The sequence below is a fragment of the Vipera ursinii genome (genome assembly GCF_947247035.1).
Source record: "Vipera ursinii genome assembly, chromosome: 3".
NCBI lineage: Eukaryota > Metazoa > Chordata > Lepidosauria > Squamata > Viperidae > Vipera > Vipera ursinii.
The window spans coordinates 1,996,119-2,014,785 of NC_139516.1; the positions used below are offsets into that span (position 1 = coordinate 1,996,119).

Here is an 18,667-nt window from a genome sequence, read left to right on the forward strand (position 1 = left end):
TCCTGCTGATTGGCCCAAAGTCACTCAGTCGGTTTTCGTGGTTAAGGTGGGACTAGAAATCACAGTCGCCTGGTGATTGGCCCAAAGTTATCCAGTCGGCTTTGATGGTTAAGGTGGGACTAGAACTCACAGTTGCCTGGTGTTTGGCACAAAGACACCCAGCCGGCTTTCGTGGCTAAGATGGGACTAGAACTCACCACCTCCTGGTGATTGGCTCAAAGTCACCCAACCAGCTTTCATAGCTAAGGCGGAACTCAAACTCACCACCTCCTGGTGATTGTCGCAAAATCTCCCTGCTGGCTTCAAACTCCCAGAATTCCCTAGCCAGCGTGTTTCTCAACCTCAACAGCTTTTAAGATACGTGGACTTCAACTCCCACAGTTCACCTAGTTTGGTAATGGAACATCTACGAGAAAGCACTGAGAGAGCACCAAGCACCCCACAAGAATAAAAAATTCCATCCTCTCCGTGTGTCTATAGAAAAATCTTCTTCCAGAATGGTTTTGTGTTTCCCCCCACCCCGCAATTCCCCATCCCTCTTACAACTTTTGGATCTCCTGTTGGCCTCCCATCCAAGTGCCAAGCAAGCCTCACCCTGCCTAGCTTCTTCAAGAGTAGCCCAGGTCTACGGGTGCTGCCACCTAGTGCCAGTTCCCGTAATAGGCAGGTCTTAGGATGGCGTGAAGCCCAGCTGTGCTGCCCAGGGATGTGGGTCGTTCAACTCTAACCCTGTCCCACGTATCTACAACTCACAGGACACGGCTGGCTGGGGAGTTGAGTGGTTAGCTGGTGAGTTTTTGTACAGGTCATCCTCGAATTAGGGCTGTTCTTGAGCCCAGAACTACATCCTAGGTTGTTGTGGTCGTAGACTGAGGGATTCCCACGATTGGATTTGAAGCTGAGCCTTGTTTTTTTGTAATATATTATTATTATTATTATTATTATTATTATTATTATTATTATTATTATTATTATTATTATTATTATTATTATTTATTGTTGTTGTTGTTGTTATTGTTATTATTATTATTATTATTTATTATTATTGTTATTATTATTATTATTATTATTATTATTATTATTATTATTATTATTATTATTATTATTATTATTATTAATTTTATTTGTATACCCCCCTTCTCCCGAAGGACTCAGGGCGGTGAACAGGGCAATACATGTTAAAAAGACAGAATACAAAAATTAAAAAAGATTAAACAAGTGCCCAGAGGTGGTCGTTAAGCAAAGGCAGTGGTCGTTAAGCGAATCCATGTTCCCCCTGATGGGCGGGGAAGCTTTTTGCCGCTAAGTCTGAAAAGGGGCCCTAAGTAGCTCTGGGGGGAGGTCCATCCTAACTTGAAAAAGTCATCAAACGGCCAGTCGTAAGCCCAAAATTTCCCTTGCTAAGCGAGATAATTTGTTCCGTCAATTTTGCCCCATGTTATGACCTTTCTTGCCGCGGTTGTTAAGCGAAACACTGCCCTTGCTGAGTTCGTCACCCGACTGCTGTGAATCTGGCCTCCCCATTGACTTCCCATGGTCAGGAAGTCGCAAAAGGGGAACATGTAACGCCGGGACACGCCTCCCCCCCGTCGTAAATAGGAGACATTTGAATAGGAGTATCTGAATTTTGATTCACGTTGCCAGGGGGACACGGCAACGGCCGTAACGGTGAGAAACGGCCCTAAGTCCCTTTTTTCCCCCAGTGCCGTCGTAACTTGAAGCAGTCACTAAACGAACTGCTTTAAGCCGAGGGCTGCCAGGAATCTGTGTGAGGATCCATCGGTTTCCCTTTTTTTCGGGGGTGTTTTTCGGAGTTTCCCCCAATGGCAAAGTTCAAAGGTCACAAGCCTCTTCCTCTCGCTCAAAGTCCACCTTTCACTTTCATGGCTTGTTCCAGAAGAACGGGGATTCTGATCTTGGTTACGTGGAATCTTTCCCAGAGCGCAAAGGTTGGCCGCTCGGGAGCAAACCGACATCAAACCCTGGTTGGTTTGCAGGATTAAAGGCGGTGCCTTCCTGCCTGCTGCCCTGTGGTGGCTGGCAAGGCTTGCAAGGAGCCCGAGGCGCAGGGCGGCATGTCTGTGAGTGTTTTATTTGTGTGTGTGTGTGTGTTTGTGTGTGTGTGTCTGGCAGCTGCCGTTCTCCTCTGCCCCACCCCATGCATGCACACACACACACACACACCAGTGGTTGGACTTTGGCGAGAAGGTGCACCTGCTGTCGTTCCAACCCTTCGCGTACAACTTGCACAAACACACACACACACACACACACACTTTTTCCCCTCCCACTGTTCCTTGCCAACGTTTTCAGTTTTCGGTCCTGGCATTTAGGGTTGGCATTTTATACCGGGGTTGGGGGGGGAAGGAGGAGATGGGGGTTGCAGGAAGAGGCAGGAAATGGAAGAGAGTACAGGAAGTCCTCGATTTACGAGCACAATGGTGCTAAGTGAAAATCATCCTCCGAGAAAGGAGAATATTTGCAGCTCAGGGTTGAAATGAAGGGTCCTTGGTGCTCTCTCAGCCTGGTGGTTTTCCTGCAGACGTTTTGTGACTCCACTGGGGAACAGCATCAGTGCGAGGAGGAGGAGGAGGAGGACTGTGGGGTCCTTAGTGCTTTCTGAGCTGGGTTGTTTTCCTGTAGACGTTTCATGAATGAAGGAATGAACGGATCCTTATTGTCAAAGTACAACTATGTATACATTGAGATTAGCTGAGCCTCCCTTTGCGCTCCCACCCCCTCCAACACACAGTGACAACAGACCCTCCATCTTACTACACCATGTCGTGACACAACTAGGTAGCATCATCAGTGCTAGAAGGGTGTGGGGTTTGTAGAGAGGAGGAGGAGGAGGAGGAGGAGGAGGAGGAGGAGGAGGAGGAGGAGGAGGAGGAGGAGGAGGAGGAATAGGAGGAGGAGGAGGAGGAGGAGGAGGAGGAGGAGGAGGAGGAAGGCGAGGGGAAGGACTGTGGGGTCCTCCGTACTCTCTGAGCTTGCCTGTTTCCTTGCAGACGTTTCATGACCCAACTAGGTAACGTCATCAGGGCTAGAAGGGAGGCGGGGTTGCAGAGAGGAGGAGGAGGAGGATTGTGGGATCCTTGGAGTTCTCTGAGCTGGGTTGCTTTCTTGTAGACCTGTCATTACCCAAACTCGGTCACACCATCAGAGCTTTTGTGAGCTGCATCCGGCTGTGGGCAGCCAGTGGGCATCTGTGCCCGGCCTCTGCCCTTTTCCTTGAGGTTTTTGCAATGCTCCCAATTTCCAAGGGGAACCGCTCCTCGTGGCCTGCTCCCACAGCGCGTCCCCCCCACACATACACACACAGAGTCCTCACACCGGCCTAGAGGGAGGCCGGTCACAGGGTGCGCATGCAGGAGGAGGAGGCGGACACGGTTGCTGTGGCAATGCCCGGGCCATCAGCACAGCCTCTCTCTCTCTCTCTCGGCTGGTGTGCCTGGAGGAATTAATCCTCCCGAGAAAGAGGGGTGGGGGGGAGAGATGGAGAGTGGCCCAGACAGATAAAGCTGGTGATCCTTTGGGAAGGGGCTGAGCAAAACGGCAAGAATTCCTGAGCATCTTGGCACAGCTGGCACACGCTGGGGAAACTGGGGCAAGATGGGGAAGCCTTTTTGCCCCTCCGGCTGGCAGACCCGGGGAGGGATGAGGGGCGCCCAGCCAACACGTTTCTGCCGTCCAGCCAGTTTTCTCCTTCCCTGACACCTTACTGCCCCCCCTTCTCTCCCCCCCCCCGGGGAGGCTTCTGTCATCTGGGTCAGTGATTAACTGAGATTAAAGAGATCCGGCAGACAAATAGGTCCTCTCAGCTGGCAAAGCTGTGGGGAACGGAAGTGCCAGGGGCCCGGAGACAGAGACGTGGCACGCTGCAGACTACACTGCGGACTACACTTCCCATAAGCCAGCCAGAGTGGCCAGAGGGCAGGCTGATGGGAGCTGGGGTGCAAGGGTCCCTGGAAAGAGGAGAAGAAAGGAAGGAAGAGGAGAAGAAAGGAAGGAAGAGGATAAAGAAGGAAGGAAGGAAGGAAAGAAAGAGGAGGAAGAGGATAAAGAGGAAGAAGAAAAGGAAGGAGAGGAGAAGAAAGGAAGGAAGAGGATAAAGAAGGAAGGAAGGAAAGAAAGAAAGAGGAGGAAGAGGATAAAGAGGAGGAAGAAAAGGAAGGAGAGGAGAAGAAAGGAAGGAAGAGGATAAAGAAGGAAGGAAGGAAAGAAGGAAAGAAAGAAAGAGGAGGAAGAGGATAAAGAGGAGGAAGAAAAGGAAGGAGAGGAGAAGAAAGGAAGGAAGAGGATAAAGAAGGAAGGAAGGAAGGGGAGGAGGAGGAGAAGGATAAAGAGAAGGAAGAAAAGAAGGAAGGAGAAGAGAAGAAAGGAGGAAGATAAGGAAGGAAGGAAGAAGATGAGGAAGAGGATAAAGAGGAAGGAAGGAAGGGGAGGAGGAGGGAAACGAGGAAGAGGAAGAGGGGGAGGAGGAGAGGGACAAAGAGGAGGAATCAGGAGGAGGAAGATGATAAAGAGGAGGAGGAAGGAAGGGGGGGAGGAGGAAGAGGAAGACAACGAGGAGGAGGAAGAAACGCCTGCAGGTTGGCTGGCGTCAGTGGCCACCATCATAAATATGAGTTAGTTGCCAAGTTTGGTGTTGTTGATTGATTGATTAAACCAGGCGTCTTCCAACTCGGCCTTTTGACGCCTGGCTGAGGAATTCTGGGAGTTGAAGTCCGCAAGTCATCCAAGGGCCAAGTTGGAAGACCCCTGGATTAAACCAATGTATGCACCCGCTCAACTGTCACACCGCTGACCCTGGGTGGCTTGCAATCTTAATAAAACCCATCATATCATAAAAACCCATAAGGAAAAAAGCACACACACACACACACACGCAAGCACACACCCCCTTTGAAAGCAACAGTGAAATCAAATTAGCCCCTGGAGGGGAGGTCCATCTCTACTCGGGGTCCCCAGGCTGTCGGACAAAACCACAAAGCAACAAGGTGTGTGGGGGGGTCAACCGGATGTCAGGTGGAAAGAAGGCCCTATTGTGTGCCCCCCCCCCCCGTGGACGTCCCTAATCGACAGGCCCCGCCTTCCTATCCCGGTGGGTCGGATGGCCACAATGGTGGGGAGAGGCATCCCCTGAATAACTTGGCCTTAAGCCAGGCAGGGCTTTAAAGGTGAGAACCAGCACCTTGAATTGTACCTGGGATCCGGATTAGCAGCCCTGAAAAACTGTGACTTATGACCCCCTTTTCACACTCTCGACCACTGCAGCATCTCTGCGCTTTCCTGCCTGAGCAGGGGGTTGGACTAGATGACCTCAAAGGTCCCTTCCAACTTCTTCTTCTTCTTCTTCTTCTTCTTCTTCTTCTTCTTCTTCTTCTTCTTCTTCTTCTTCATATTATTATTATTATTATTATTATTATTATTATTATTATTATTATTATTATTATTATTATTATTATTATTATCCCCCCACGGTCACATGATCCAAATGAAGACACTTGACAACTGCTTCATCTTTATGACGGTTGCAGTGTCCTGGTGTGTGTGTGTGTGTGTGTGTGTGTGTGTGTGTGTGTGTGTGTGTGACATGATCCCCTTTTGCGTCTCTCCGACGCGCAGAATCAACGGTGAAGCTTGATTCGGTGTGACTAATTTCACAACGGCAATGATTCGCTTAACGTGACAAGAAGGGAAGGTCGTAAAACTGGGTGAACCTCACTTGTTCAGAGCTCCCTCCGCAGCAGAAGCTTTGGGCTCAATTGCAGTTGCTCCCGGTAGCTGAAGCTCCTGCATAGGGCTCCTTCAAGGGCAGCCCCCTACAGAGCACCTTGCAGTAGTCCAGACAGTGAGCACGTTTACTCTCTCTCTCCCACCTTGCAGACGATTCCTCTTCAGAGAGTTGCAGCGGGAACGGCTCGTCCACGTTGAACCCGTCCACCTCCAGCAGCACTCAGGGCGATGCCACCTACGCCGAGGTGAACGGCAATGGAGCGGGCGCCCCTATGGACTTCAGTGCCTCGTCGGAGGACCAACCCATCAACCTCTGCGACAAGCTGGCGACCGCGCACGTCACCTCCACCTACCAGTCGGACAGCTGCAGCGCCGATGGCCTGCGCAGCCGGACGAAGTATGGAGCCAAAAGCACAACAGAGGTGGGTCCAGATGCTCCGCCTGGTCACGGTGCCCCCGCCACCAGCGTCGCCCAAGCCTTGTGCCGGCATGTATGGCCCTGTTTGCGTCACATGCACAATCACAACCGCATGCGTTTGTGCACACGCAGCCCCGTTCACGTGTGGGTACACTCACACCCTCCCCACTCGCCCGAGTGTCGCGGCGTCGCGTGGGTGCTAGCTTCGCCCAAGCATTGCGCGGGGGTGCGTGGCCCTGTTTGCATTGCATGCACAATCACGACCGGGTGCGCTTGTGTGCACGCAGCCCCGTTCACACATTGGTGCACTCACACTGTCCCCACTCACCCGAGTGTTGCGGTGTCGCGTGGGTGCTAGCTTTGCCCAAGCATCGCACAGGGGTGCGTGGCCCTGTTTGCGTTGCACGCACAATCGCCACCCTGTTTGGGCACAGGTGGCCCCCGTTCACGCATGGGTGCACTCGCCCACGTAAATGCGTCTCCACCAGCACCACCCCTCCTTGGGCCACGAACCCAGAAAGGTTGGGGATAGAGGTGGGCCTGAGGAGGGTGAGTGACCCTGGCAGAAAAAGTCCCAACAGGATGTTGGGGGGGGGCGTTAAGTAGAGGGTCCAAGTTGGTGACTTCTCCTTCTCCCGTCAGTCCCCTCCCTACAGCTCCGGCAGCTATGACTCGGTGAAGACGGAGGTCAGCGGATGTCCCGAAGACCTGACCGTGGGCAGAGCTCCCACTGCCGATGATGACGACGATGACCACGATGACCACGAGGACAACGACAAGATGAATGACTCAGAAGGCATGGATCCCGAGCGGCTAAAGGCTTTCAATGTACGGACCGAGGACGCATTCGTGGTGGTGATAACTTCTGGGTAGTTTCTTGGTTGCTGTGCGCCGACAGACAGACTCTTGCCAGACTAAAGCAACTGCAGAGTGTAGAATAGAATAACAGAGTCGGAAGGGACCTTGGAGGTCTTCTAGTCCAACCCCCTGCTCAGGCAGCAAACGCTATACCATTTCGGACAAATGGCTGTCCAGTCTCTTCTTAAAAACCTCCAGTGTTGGAGCACCCACCACTTCTGGAGGCAGGTAGTTCCACTGGTTAATTGTTCTAACTGTCAGGAAGTTTCTCCTTAGTTCCAGGTTGCTTCTCTCCTTGATGAGTTTCCATCCATTGTTGCTTCTTGTCTTCCCTTTGAGAGAATAGCTTGACTCCCTCTTCTTTGGGGCAGCCCCTGAGATAATGGAAGGCTGCTATCATGTCCCCCCTCGTCCTTCTCTTCATTAAACTAGACATAACCAATTCCAGCAACCGTTCCTTGTATGTTTTAGCCTCCAGCCCCCTAATCATCTTTGTTGCTCTTCTCTGCAACCTCTTTTTTACATCACAGTGACCAAAACTGGACGCAGAATTCCAGCTGTGGTCTTACTAAGGCTTTACAGAGTGGCTTTAGTCTTTTGACTAACAGCCACAATGGGGAAGAGGAGGAGTTCAATTTTCTAAGCAAGGCACTTTGAGTGAGTCACACCCGGTCTTGCAAGCTTTTTTTTGCCCCGGTTGTTAAACAAGTCACTGCAGTTGTTAAAGTGAATCATGCAGTCACTAAGGGAATCTGGCTTCCCCATTGGACTTTGTTTGTTGGAAGCTGGCTGGGAAGGCTGCAAATAGTGATCTTGTGATCCAGGGATGCTGCAACCCCCCGTAAATACACACCATTTTTAAGTCCCTTTTTTCAGTGCTGTTGTAACTCTGAATGGTTGTAAGGACCACCTGGAACTACATAACTGTAGATATACAAATATAGAAAAAGTGGTACCTTGCTCAATAGTAGTAACTGTGAGAGGGATCTCGGAGTCTTAGTAGACAATCACTTCAATATGAGCCAGCCGTGTGTTGCAGCTGCCAAAAAAGCCAACACAGTGCTGGGCTGCATTAACAGAGGGACAGAATCAGGATCACGTGAAGTGTTAATACCACTTTACAAGGCCTTGGTAAGGCCACACCTGGAATACTGCATCCAGTTTTGGTCACCACGATGTAAAAAAGATGTTGGGACTCTGGAATGAGTGCAGAGAAGAACAACAAATCTGGAGACTGGAGGCTGAAACATATAACAAACGGTTGCTGGAATTGGACGAGAAGGACGAGGGGGGACAGGATAGCAGCCTTCCATTATCTCAGGGGCTGCCCCAAAGAAGAGGGACTCAAGCTATTCTCCAAAGCACCTGAAGGCAGGACGAGAAGCAACGGATGGAAACTCGTCAAGGAGAGAAGCAACCTGGAACTCAGGAGAAATTTTCTGACAATGAGAACAATTAATCAGCGGAACTACCTGCCTCCAGAAGTTGTGGCTGCTCCATCACTGGAGGCTTTTAAGAAGAGACAGGACAGCCATTTGTCTGGAATGGTATAGGGTCTCCTGCTTAAGCTGGGAGGGTTGGACTAGATGACCTCCAAGGTCCCTTCTCGCTGTGTTACTTCTAGGGAGGGTCTAGGGTCCTCACCCTCTTCCTGCCCACCAGACAGCTCAGCCGTCTCTTCCCTTTTGCAACTCTAGAGCATATTCCACCTCATGCTGGTCTTCTACCTCTAATGTCCTGTGGGAGACACTTTCCTGGCACCCCAGCTGAGACCCCCAAATGGTGGTCCCCCCAGAGCTACCGTCCGTTTAGTGATTGCTCAAAGTTAACGGTAATTAAAAACGTAACTTATGGCTGGTTCGCACACGTCCGAGCACGGCAGCTTCCCTGGGATCACGTGACCAAAATCCAGAGGCTTGGAACTTGGCCGGCATGTACGACAGTCGCAGCGTCCCAGGGTCATGTGATTCCCCTAGCGCAGTGGTTAGGATGGCGCGTTCCAGGCTGACTCTGCCCACAGCCGGGAGTTCGATCCTGACCAGCTCAAGGTCGACTCAGCCTTCCCTCCTTCTGAGGTCGGTAAAGTGAGGACCCAGATTGTTTGGGGGGCAACAGGCTCTCTGTGAACCACTGAGAGGGGGCTGTAAAGGAGTGCGAAGCGGTAGATAGGTCTAAGGGCTATTGCTATCTGTGTCTCATCACTCTGTCTCTCACTGTTTGTCTGTCCGTGTCTATTTATCTCTTATCTATCATCTGTCCATATCTCTGTATCTCTGTATCTCTGTATCTCTGTATCTCTCTCTCTCTCTCTCTCTCTCTCTCTCTCTCTCTCTCTCTCTCTCTCTCTCTCTCTCTCTCTAAATGCAGTATTGCAAACCAATTCTGCCCACTGCCAGCAGTTCGAATCTCAGCCTTGAAATCCTTCCAAGCTCGATCAATTGAGAGCCCCAGATTGTTTGGGGGGCAACAGGCTGACTCTGTGAACCGCTGAGAGAGGGCTGGAAAGGAGTGCGAAGCGGTAGATAAGTCTAAGTGCTATTGCTATCTGTGTCTCACCTCATATCCATCCAAATCTATATCTATCTATTTATCTGTCTGTCTGTGTATCCATCCATCCAAATCTCTATCTATCTACCTATCTATCTATCTATCTATCTATCTATCTATCTATCTATCTATCTATCTATCATCTATCTGTCTATCATCTATCTATCCATCCATCCAAATCTATATCTATCTATCTATCTATCTACCTATCTATCTATCTATCTATCTATCTATCTATCTATCTATCTATCTATCATCTATCTGTCTATCATCTATCTATCCATCCATCCAAATCTCTATCTATCTATCTATCTATCTATCTATCTATCTATCTGTCTGTCTGTCTGTCTGTCTGTCTGTGTCTGTCTGTCTGTCTGTCTCTCTCTCTCTGTCTGTCTGTCTCTCTGTCTGTCTGTCCATCCATCCAAATCTATATCTATCTATCTATCTATCTATCTATCTATCTATCTATCTATCTATCTATCTATCTATCTAAATGTAGTATTGCAAACCAATTCTGCCCACTGCCAGCAGTTCGAATCTCAGCCTTGAAATCCTTCCAAGCTCGATCAATTGAGAGTCCCAGATTGTTTGGGGGCAACAGGCTGACTCTAAGCCGCTCAGAGAGGGCTGGGAAGCCCTGCGGGGCAGCAGATAAGTCCAAGTGCCATTTTGCGCCCTTCTTAGCAGGCTTCCTACCAGCAAAGTCAATCGGGGGAAGCCAGATTCGCTCAGGAGCCTCACGGTTCGCTTAACCACTGCAGCGATCCGCTTAAACCCCCGTGACCCAAAAAACGGGCTGTAAAGTGGGCCGTGAGTCGAGGGCCGCCTGTCGTCGCTCGCGCGGGCCTAGCCGGAGACAAGGCCTGATGGGTTTCCCCGTTACCTGTGCAGATGTTTGTGCGTCTCTTTGTGGACGAGAACCTGGACCGGATGGTGCCCATCTCCAAGCAGCCCAAAGAGAAGATCCAGGCCATCATCGAATCCTGCAGCCGGCAATTCCCGGAGTTCCAGGAACGAGCGCGCAAACGCATCCGCACTTACCTCAAATCCTGCCGCCGCATGAAGAAGAACGGCATGGAGATGGTGAGGACGGGGGGTCTTTGCGACATTTCCCCGCCCCCCCTCCTGATTTTCCCTGCCTCTTTCCCTCTCTCCCTCCTTCAAAATGTCAGGAAATTCTTTTCCAAAGGGAGTTCGGACCTCCCAGTGGCCAACAGAGCTGCCGTTAAGGTGATGAAATGTCTGGAGCCGCCGTGGGTTAACTCTGCCCGTTTCAGAGTGGTGGACTTCAACTCCCAGAATTCCTCAGCCAGCATGGCTGGCTGAGGAATTCTGGGAGTTGAAGTCCACCACTCTGAAACGGGGCAGCTGTGGGCACCCCCTGCCGACTTTGCAACCCGTGGACCTCGACTCCCAGAATTCCTCAGCCAGATCCCATTCATCCTAGCATGGAAAGGGGTTTAACCCCTTGCTTACAGGACTTCAGGCATTGGGGGAAAAGGCCCAATACCGGAAAGCTAAGTTGATTTCTTCGTTTGCTTTTTCTGGATTGACAGATCTCAGCGGTGCTTTTTTTCAGGAGGCAACTGGACTTGCCTTGTTTTCCTTCGAAGACGTTTCCCTTCCCATCCCAGAGGCTTCTTCAGCTCTGCCTGGAGGGTGGTGGGTTGAAGAGCTGAAGAAGCTTCTCGGGAAAGAAAGAAGCGAAACGTCATCAGAGGAAAACAAGAAAAAGCTTCGTTGGGATAACTGTGACTTGGGTTACTTGAGAATCTCCATAGACATTGATTGACAGGTGGATCCTGAAGTGGCGTTTGCAGGGGGGGAGGGGGAGGAGGGGAGGGGGATGAAGAGGAGAAGGGGGAGAGGAGGAGGAGGGGAGAGGGGAAAGGATGAAGATGAGGAGGGAAAGGGAGAGGTGGAGGAGGAGGAGGGCTGTGGGGTCCTTGGTGCTCTCTGAGCCGGGTGGTTTTCTTGCAGACGTTTCATGACCCAACTAGAGAACGTCATCAGTGCTAGAAGGGTGTGAGGTGTGTGGAGAGGAGGAGGAGGAGGAGGAGGAGGAGGAGGAGGAGGAGGAGGGTGACTGTGGCTGTGGGGTCCTTGGTGCTCTCTGAGCTGGATGGTTTTCTTGCAGACGTTTCATGACCGAACTAGGGAACGTCATCAGTGCTAGAAGGGAGGAGGAGGAGGAGGACTGCGGGATCCTTGCTCAATGTATCTTAAAATTGCTTTAGATCTTTCGATTTTCTTCCCCTTTCTCTGCTTTTTTGGTCTCGATTGCTAGTGTTACTTTTTCTCAATTGTGTAGCCATAAATAGAGCCACATTCAGTTGTTCCAGTTTTCCTGAACATGTCCTTTTTCTTCAGACCAGGCCGACCCCTCCTCACCTGACCTCAGCCATGGCCGAGAACATCCTGGCAGCTGCTTGCGAAAGTGAGACCCGGAAAGCAGCCAAGCGGATGCGGCTTGAGATCTACCAGACGTCGCAGGTATCGGACCCAGCATCGGGCTATTTGCTGGCCTTGCGTATCCAGACAGGTTACCCCTTTACCACTTGCAAGAAGGCGCTGGGTCACATCCTCTATTCTGTATATTGTTTTCAGAATTGGGTTATTTGCTGGCCTGGAGTATCGGGAGAGGTTACCCCTTTACAGCTTACAAGAAGACTCTGGGTCCCATCCTTGATTCTGTACACTGTTTTCAGAATCGGTTTATTTGCTGGCCTGGAGTATCGAAATAGTTACCCCTTTACCGCTTGCAAGAAGGCGCAGGGTCCCAGGTTTTCAGAATCGGGTTATTTGCTGGCTTTGAGTATCGGGAGAAGTTACCCCTTTACCGCTTGCAAGAAGGCACTGAATCCCACCCTCTTTTTCATCTCCCCCCCCCATACACGCTTTTTGCCCATTTCCTCTCCTCCAGCCACCCAGCCACCCACCGCAAACAGTTGATGGCAGGATGGCAGCAAGGCGCCAAGCCGAAGTTTGCAGCTCCGACACCGGATGCAACCTCGCGGAGGGTCCCGATTCTCTTTGCTCCTGACGCCGCCTGTCCTTTGTCTCTCCCCTTTGCAGGACGAGCCAGTTGCACTCGACAAGCAGCACTCCCGCGATTCGTCCACCTCCGTCACACATTCGTCCTACTCACTGCCAGCCTCCTCTTCCTCCTTCTCCCAGGACCCCGTCTACATCAACGGGAGTCTGAATTACAGCTACCGCAGCTACGGGACGCTGGGAGGCACTTTGCAGCCGACTCCTCCACTCCAGACAGGGAATCACAGTAACGGTAAGGAACGGAGCTTAGTCAGAATACAGCCAGAAGTGACCTTGGAGGTGTTCTAGTCCAACCCCCTACGTTAGGGGTCCCTAACCTGTGGGCTGCGACCCAGTAACAGGCCGTGGGCTGCTGGCCACCGGGCCACACACACCCACCCACTCGTGCTAGCACTGCAGCCGTGGGGCACGAAAATGGGGTGCCATGCCACGCAGTGCAAAAATGGGCTGCTGCCGTGCTGCAGGGTGTGAAAACAAGACACCACTGTGCCGCGGGACGTGAAAACAGGACACTGCCGCACTGCAGGGCGTGAAAACCGGCCAACGACGCACCTCAGGGCACAAAAATGGGATGCTGCTGTGCCTCGGGGCGCGAAAAGGGGCCGATGCTGCGCCTCAGGGCGCAGAAACAGGGCACTGTGCACAACAATGGAGCAGGGCTAGCATCACGCAAGCGCTAGCCTCGCCTCGTTTGCGTCACGCGCATGCTCACGGCCCCCTGTGCATGCGCGCATGTGTGCGTGCGTAAAATGCTTCCCCCTCCCTTTTCTTCCAGTCTGCCAACCAAGAAGGGTTGGTGATCTCTGCCCTATGCCATTTCACACAAATTGTTGTTCAATCTCTTCTTAAAAACCTTCAGTCATGGAGCACCCACAACTTCTGGTGGCGAGCCGTTCCACTGGTTAATTGTCCTGACTGTTAGGCAGTTTCTGCTTAATTACAGGTTGCTTCTCTGCTTGATGAGTTTCCATCCGTTGCTTCCTGTCCTGCCTTCGGGCGCTTTGGAGAATAGCTTGACTCCCTCTTCTTTGGGGCAGCCCCTGAGATACTGGAAGGCTGCTGTCATGTCCCCCCTTGTCCTTCTCTTCATTAGACTAGCCATGCCCAATTCCTGCAACCCTTCTTCATATGTTTTAGCCTCCAGGTCTTTAATCATCCTAGTTGCTCGTCTTCAGCCAGATCCTTCAGCAACTCATGGATGCAACTCATCCGGTTGTGGAGATCTTGGAATTTATGCTAAGAAAAGGGTCCCCCCCACCTCTCCATTTGCATCCTTGCCTGGTTTTGCCAAGTTTCTAGTCCTTCCTCTTTCTAACTTGGTTGATCACCTCTTTGGTGATTGTCGTGGCTGCCATGTTTTCTTACTGAGGCACACGTGCTGGAGCGAAAGAAACCAAACAAAATCCAGATGTTGGCTACAACCATGGAGCGGGAGACTTTTTGACGTGCTTCAACAGGGCTAAATCGCTATTTTTCCTTGTTTAATCTCCTTCAACTGACTCACAGACATAGTTTGCTCAGGAAACGTGGGTAGAACAAGAGAGGTGGCTTCCGTGCACGGAGATAGCACAGACTTACATTCATGGTTAAAGAAGCTCCATTTAAAGGATTCTGAATTCTGCATGGGTCTTTTGCTGAAAGTGCCTTACACTGTGAGTAGTCCTCAACTTACGACCACAGTTTGGAGTGGATTTTCCATTGCTAAGCAAGGCAATGGTGAAGCGCCTGATTTTGTGGACTTTTGCCACAGTTGTTAAGTTGAATCGCTGCCGTTGTTAAGTGAATCCAGCTCCCCCCCCTTTGAGTTTGCTTGTCGGACGCCAGCCTGAAGGTCACAAATGGGGATTGTATGACCCCGGGGGGCACTGCAACCGTCGTAAATATAAGGCAGTTGCCAAGTGCCTGAATTTTGATCATCTGACCGAGGGGATGCGGTGACGGTCGTTAAGTGTAAAGACTAGTCGTAAGCGACTTTTTGTCAGGCCCATTGTAACTTTGACTTTATTTACTTATAAAACGTGTAGGCTGCCCAAGCATTAACCCCGTTTTGCGGCTTTTTAAAGCAGCCCCCCCCTTTTCTTGGGTTCAAGCTCTTTTCACAGCCTGGCATGCTGTAAATCAGAAGCATTGCACAGCCACTGCCTGTTAGGGTGACACGATGGCAGCATTCCAGAACTTAAGGGGCTACCCCAAAGAAGAATTAACCAGTGGAACTACCTGCCTCCAGAAGTTGTGGGTGCTCCAACACTGGAGGTTTTCAAGAAGAGACTGGACAAGGATTTGTCAGAAATGGTCTAGTCTAGGGTTTCCTGCCTGAGCAGGGGGCTGGACTAGATGACCTCCAAGGTCTATTCTGTTCTGTTCTGTTCCATTCCATTCCATTTTTTCTGTTCCATTCCATTCCATATTTTCTATTCTATTCTATTCTATTCTATTCTATTCTATTCTATTCTATTCTATTCTATTCTATTCTAATTCCATTCCATATTTTCTATTCTATTCTATTCTATTCTATTCTATTCTATTCTATTCTATTCTATTCTATTCTATTCTATTCTATTCTATTCTATTCTATTCTATAATTCCATTCCATATTTTCTATTCTAATTCTAATTCATTCTATTCCATTCCAACTTCTATTCTAGTCCATTCCATTCCATTCCAATTCTGTTCTATTCCATTCCATATTTTCTGTTCTGTTCCCTTCCCTTCCATATTTTCTATTCTAATTGTAATTGTAATTCCATTCTATTCTACTCCTCTCTCTCTCTCTCTGTATGTGTGTGTATGTATGTGTATATATATATATATATATATATATATATATATATATATATATATATGTATGTATGTATGTATGTATGTATATATATATATGTGTGTGTGTGTGTGTGTGTTTTCTGAGGTTTTCGCGGGTGTTTGTATGTGGATCTTTGGTCATTCGGGTTTTTCCCCGCGTAGAGTTGAAGGTGTAGGAGCAACGTTTCGACGGAATCCCATCCGTCATCCTCAGGCTGGTGGCTTCAGCTTCCTTCTTCTGGGAGAAGAAGGATATATATGTTAAATGCTTGTTAACAATTTAGATGACCTTGCTAGGCCCCAAACATGGGACGAATCTTTATTTCCTGTTTCGGCCTAACAGAAGGCCATCGACAGGCAGTAGTCACAACAGTGACAGCTCATATTCAAATAAATAAGCATTTAATATATATTTGTGTAAATTTTTTAGATTGCTAACAAAGAATTAAAGGGAGACTGATATGCATTTCAAACTTATTTGTTTTCATCAGTCAGCCATACCCTTCTGAGATTCGAACCTGGGCTGATTGCACATTAGGCAGTTGTTTTAACCTCTAGGCCACAAGCTCTATCTCACTTTGTTAGCTGAGAAGCAAGGGAGATATGTGTTAAATGCTTTGTTAACTATTTAGATGACCTTGCTAGGCCCCAAACTTGGGACAAATCTTTATTTCCTGTTTCGGCCTAACCGAAGGCCATCGACAGGCAGTAGTCACAACAGTGACAGCTCATATTTGTGTAAATTTTTAGATTGCTAACAAAGAATTAAAGGGAGACTGATATGCATTTCAAACTTATTTGTTTTCATCAGTCAGCCATACCCTTCTATATATATATATATATATATATATATATATATATATATATATATATATATATATATATATATATATATATATATACACACACATTTATTTATATATATATAAATATATAGAAAAATCCTGCCCATCCCTCGGACCTGATGTCTTGGTTCTTCCTCTGGTTTGCAGGCCCTACTGACCTCAGCATGAAAAGCGGCACTTCCAGCACCACCACCCCTGCCAACAGCACGAACCGGGGGGTGCCGGCCGCCCAGCTCAGCCCAACCGAGATCAGTGCCGTGCGGCAGCTGATCGCCGGCTACCGGGAGTCCGCTGCCTTTCTCCTCCGGTCGGCCGACGAACTGGAAAACCTCATTTTACAGCAGAACTGACTGCTTCCTCCCTGGCGGCTCCGGTGCCGGAAGAGACTGTCGTCCACCCCTCCACCCACCCTCGGCCCAGGCTTTCTCGATAAATCTGCTCAGGACTGGCCGAGCCTCTGCCGCTGTCACCGCCCTGGCAAAGGTTGGAGACCCCCGAGAGATTCCTTTTTGTTCTTCTTCGACCGGGAGCCCCGGGGGACCCCAGGAGTCTCCTGCCTTTGAGAGCTGACCGAGCCGGTGCCCTTTGCCAACCGGAGCCGGCCTCGCAGCCTGGAAAGATGGGGACCGCGGTGGTTTTGGGGGAGATGGAGGGGGCTCGGGATGGCAGAGAGCTTGAGGCAGAGTCGGGATTTTCTCGCAGAGCCTGGCTACGGTAGAAGTCCCTCTTTTTCTCACCCCCCCAGTCCCTCCTTTTTCTTAGGAATTGCATATTTATTGAGAAATGCACCAGTCCGGTCCCTCCAGACCTCTCCCGCCCCCCCACCCCGGTTCTATTCTCCTCCCTCCCCGTAATTTATTTTTTTTCCTAACAAAGAAAAAAGAAAAAAAAAGATTCTTGAGTTTGTAAAGAATTGCCACTTTTTGTGTCTCTCAGCGAGGAAGGGGGTTGATCCTGCACCGTCTCACCAGCTGTTCCGTGAAGGGAACCAGCCAGGTGTCGGCACACTGGGGCCCGAAGCCGGTCTTGGGAGGACTTTCCGGGCTCATTTTAGGGCCAAAGCACACCGGCTTTCCTCCTCCTGCTCCTCACCACCTCCTCGCCCTTACCACCTCCTCACCACGTCCTCACCACCTCGCTTTTACCACCTTACCACCTTGTCTTTACCACCTCACCACCTCCTCCTCGTCCTCACGTCCTCACCACCTCCTCACCCTTACCATCTCACCATGTATGTCCTCTCCTCACATCCTCACTACCACCTCGTCCTCTCACCACCTCCTTGCCCTTACCACCTCACCACCTCGTCCTCACCACCACCTCACCTCCTCCTCGTCCTCACCACCACCTCATTCTCACCTCGCCCTTACCACCTCCACCACGTCCTCACCACCTCGCCCTTACCACCTTACCACCTTGTCTTTACCACCTCACCACCTCCTCCTCGTCCTCACGTCCTCACCACCTCCTCGCCCTTACCACCTCACCACCTTGTCTTTACCACCTCACCACCTCCTCCTCGTCCTCACGTCCTCACCACCTCCTCGCCCTTACCACCTCCTCACCACGTCCTCACCACCTCGCCCTTACCACCTTACCACCTTGTCTTTACCACCTCACCACCTCCTCCTCGTCCTCACGTCCTTACCACCTCCTCGCCCTTACCACCTCACCATGTATGTCCTCTCCTCACATCCTCACTACCACCTCGTCCTCTCACCACCTCCTTGCCCTTACCACCTCACCACCTTGTCCTCTCCTCTTCACCACCTTGTCCTCACCACCACCTCACCTCCTCGTCCTCACCACCACCTCATTCTCACCTCCTCCTCCACACTCTACCTCGCTCCTGGCTGCTCCCTGCTGGCCCCGGCTCACTTTTGAGGAGCCCAAGGTGGCCCCCGGCTGCAGGGCTTGCGAGAGAGTGGCAAGAACCCCCACTCCCCCAAAATGGAAAGCGTGTGGAGAGGGGCGAGCAGGAGCCCATTGGAGTCATTCTGGTAGGTTTGCCAAGACAGAGAGGCACACCGAACGGCTGCCGGAGCCTGATTTTTGTGTGTCTGTGTGTGCAAAGGGATTGAGCCCCCTTTTTTTCCTCCTCCTCCAACCTGCCCCCCCCCCGCCTTGCAAACGCAAACGCACTTGCTTTGTTGCTCAGTGCAATATTGACTGTGCTGCTACAAGAGGGAATGGAGGTGCTGGGGCAGCCGACGGGCGATTTTAGCAAAAGCAGCCTCAGCAGCAACCACTCGGGGCGCCAGTCTTGCCCTCCTGGCCCAGTCCTGCCCTCCCCACTGTGTCCCGAAGAAAGAGCCACCCCTGCGAGGTTGGGCAGAGAGGACGCCTCAGATTTTTGGCTAACGGGCAGGCCGTTCCTTCCCATGCAGGGACCAGCGTTTCA

General features: G+C 50.6%; 2 protein-coding genes across 2 annotated transcripts in view; one reads left to right on the top strand and one right to left on the bottom strand.

Annotated features, from left to right (window-relative positions):
• NOL4L (nucleolar protein 4 like) overlaps positions 1 to 17,333 on the top strand; it is a 57,530-nt gene extending 40,197 nt beyond the window's left edge. The window contains exons 3-8 of the mRNA XM_083360916.1: positions 5,893 to 6,164; positions 6,803 to 6,988; positions 10,460 to 10,651; positions 11,939 to 12,061; positions 12,644 to 12,854; positions 16,414 to 17,333. Coding sequence (XP_083217042.1) covers positions 5,893 to 6,164; positions 6,803 to 6,988; positions 10,460 to 10,651; positions 11,939 to 12,061; positions 12,644 to 12,854; positions 16,414 to 16,616 — 1,187 coding nt within the window. The 3' untranslated portion in view covers positions 16,617 to 17,333. The remainder of the gene's footprint in view (positions 1 to 5,892; positions 6,165 to 6,802; positions 6,989 to 10,459; positions 10,652 to 11,938; positions 12,062 to 12,643; positions 12,855 to 16,413) is intronic.
• Positions 1 to 18,667, bottom strand: part of DNMT3B (DNA methyltransferase 3 beta) — a gene marked incomplete at its 5' end in the record, with an annotated part of 480,157 nt that overhangs the window by 59,975 nt on the left and 401,515 nt on the right. The gene's annotated exons all lie outside the window — the stretch shown is intronic.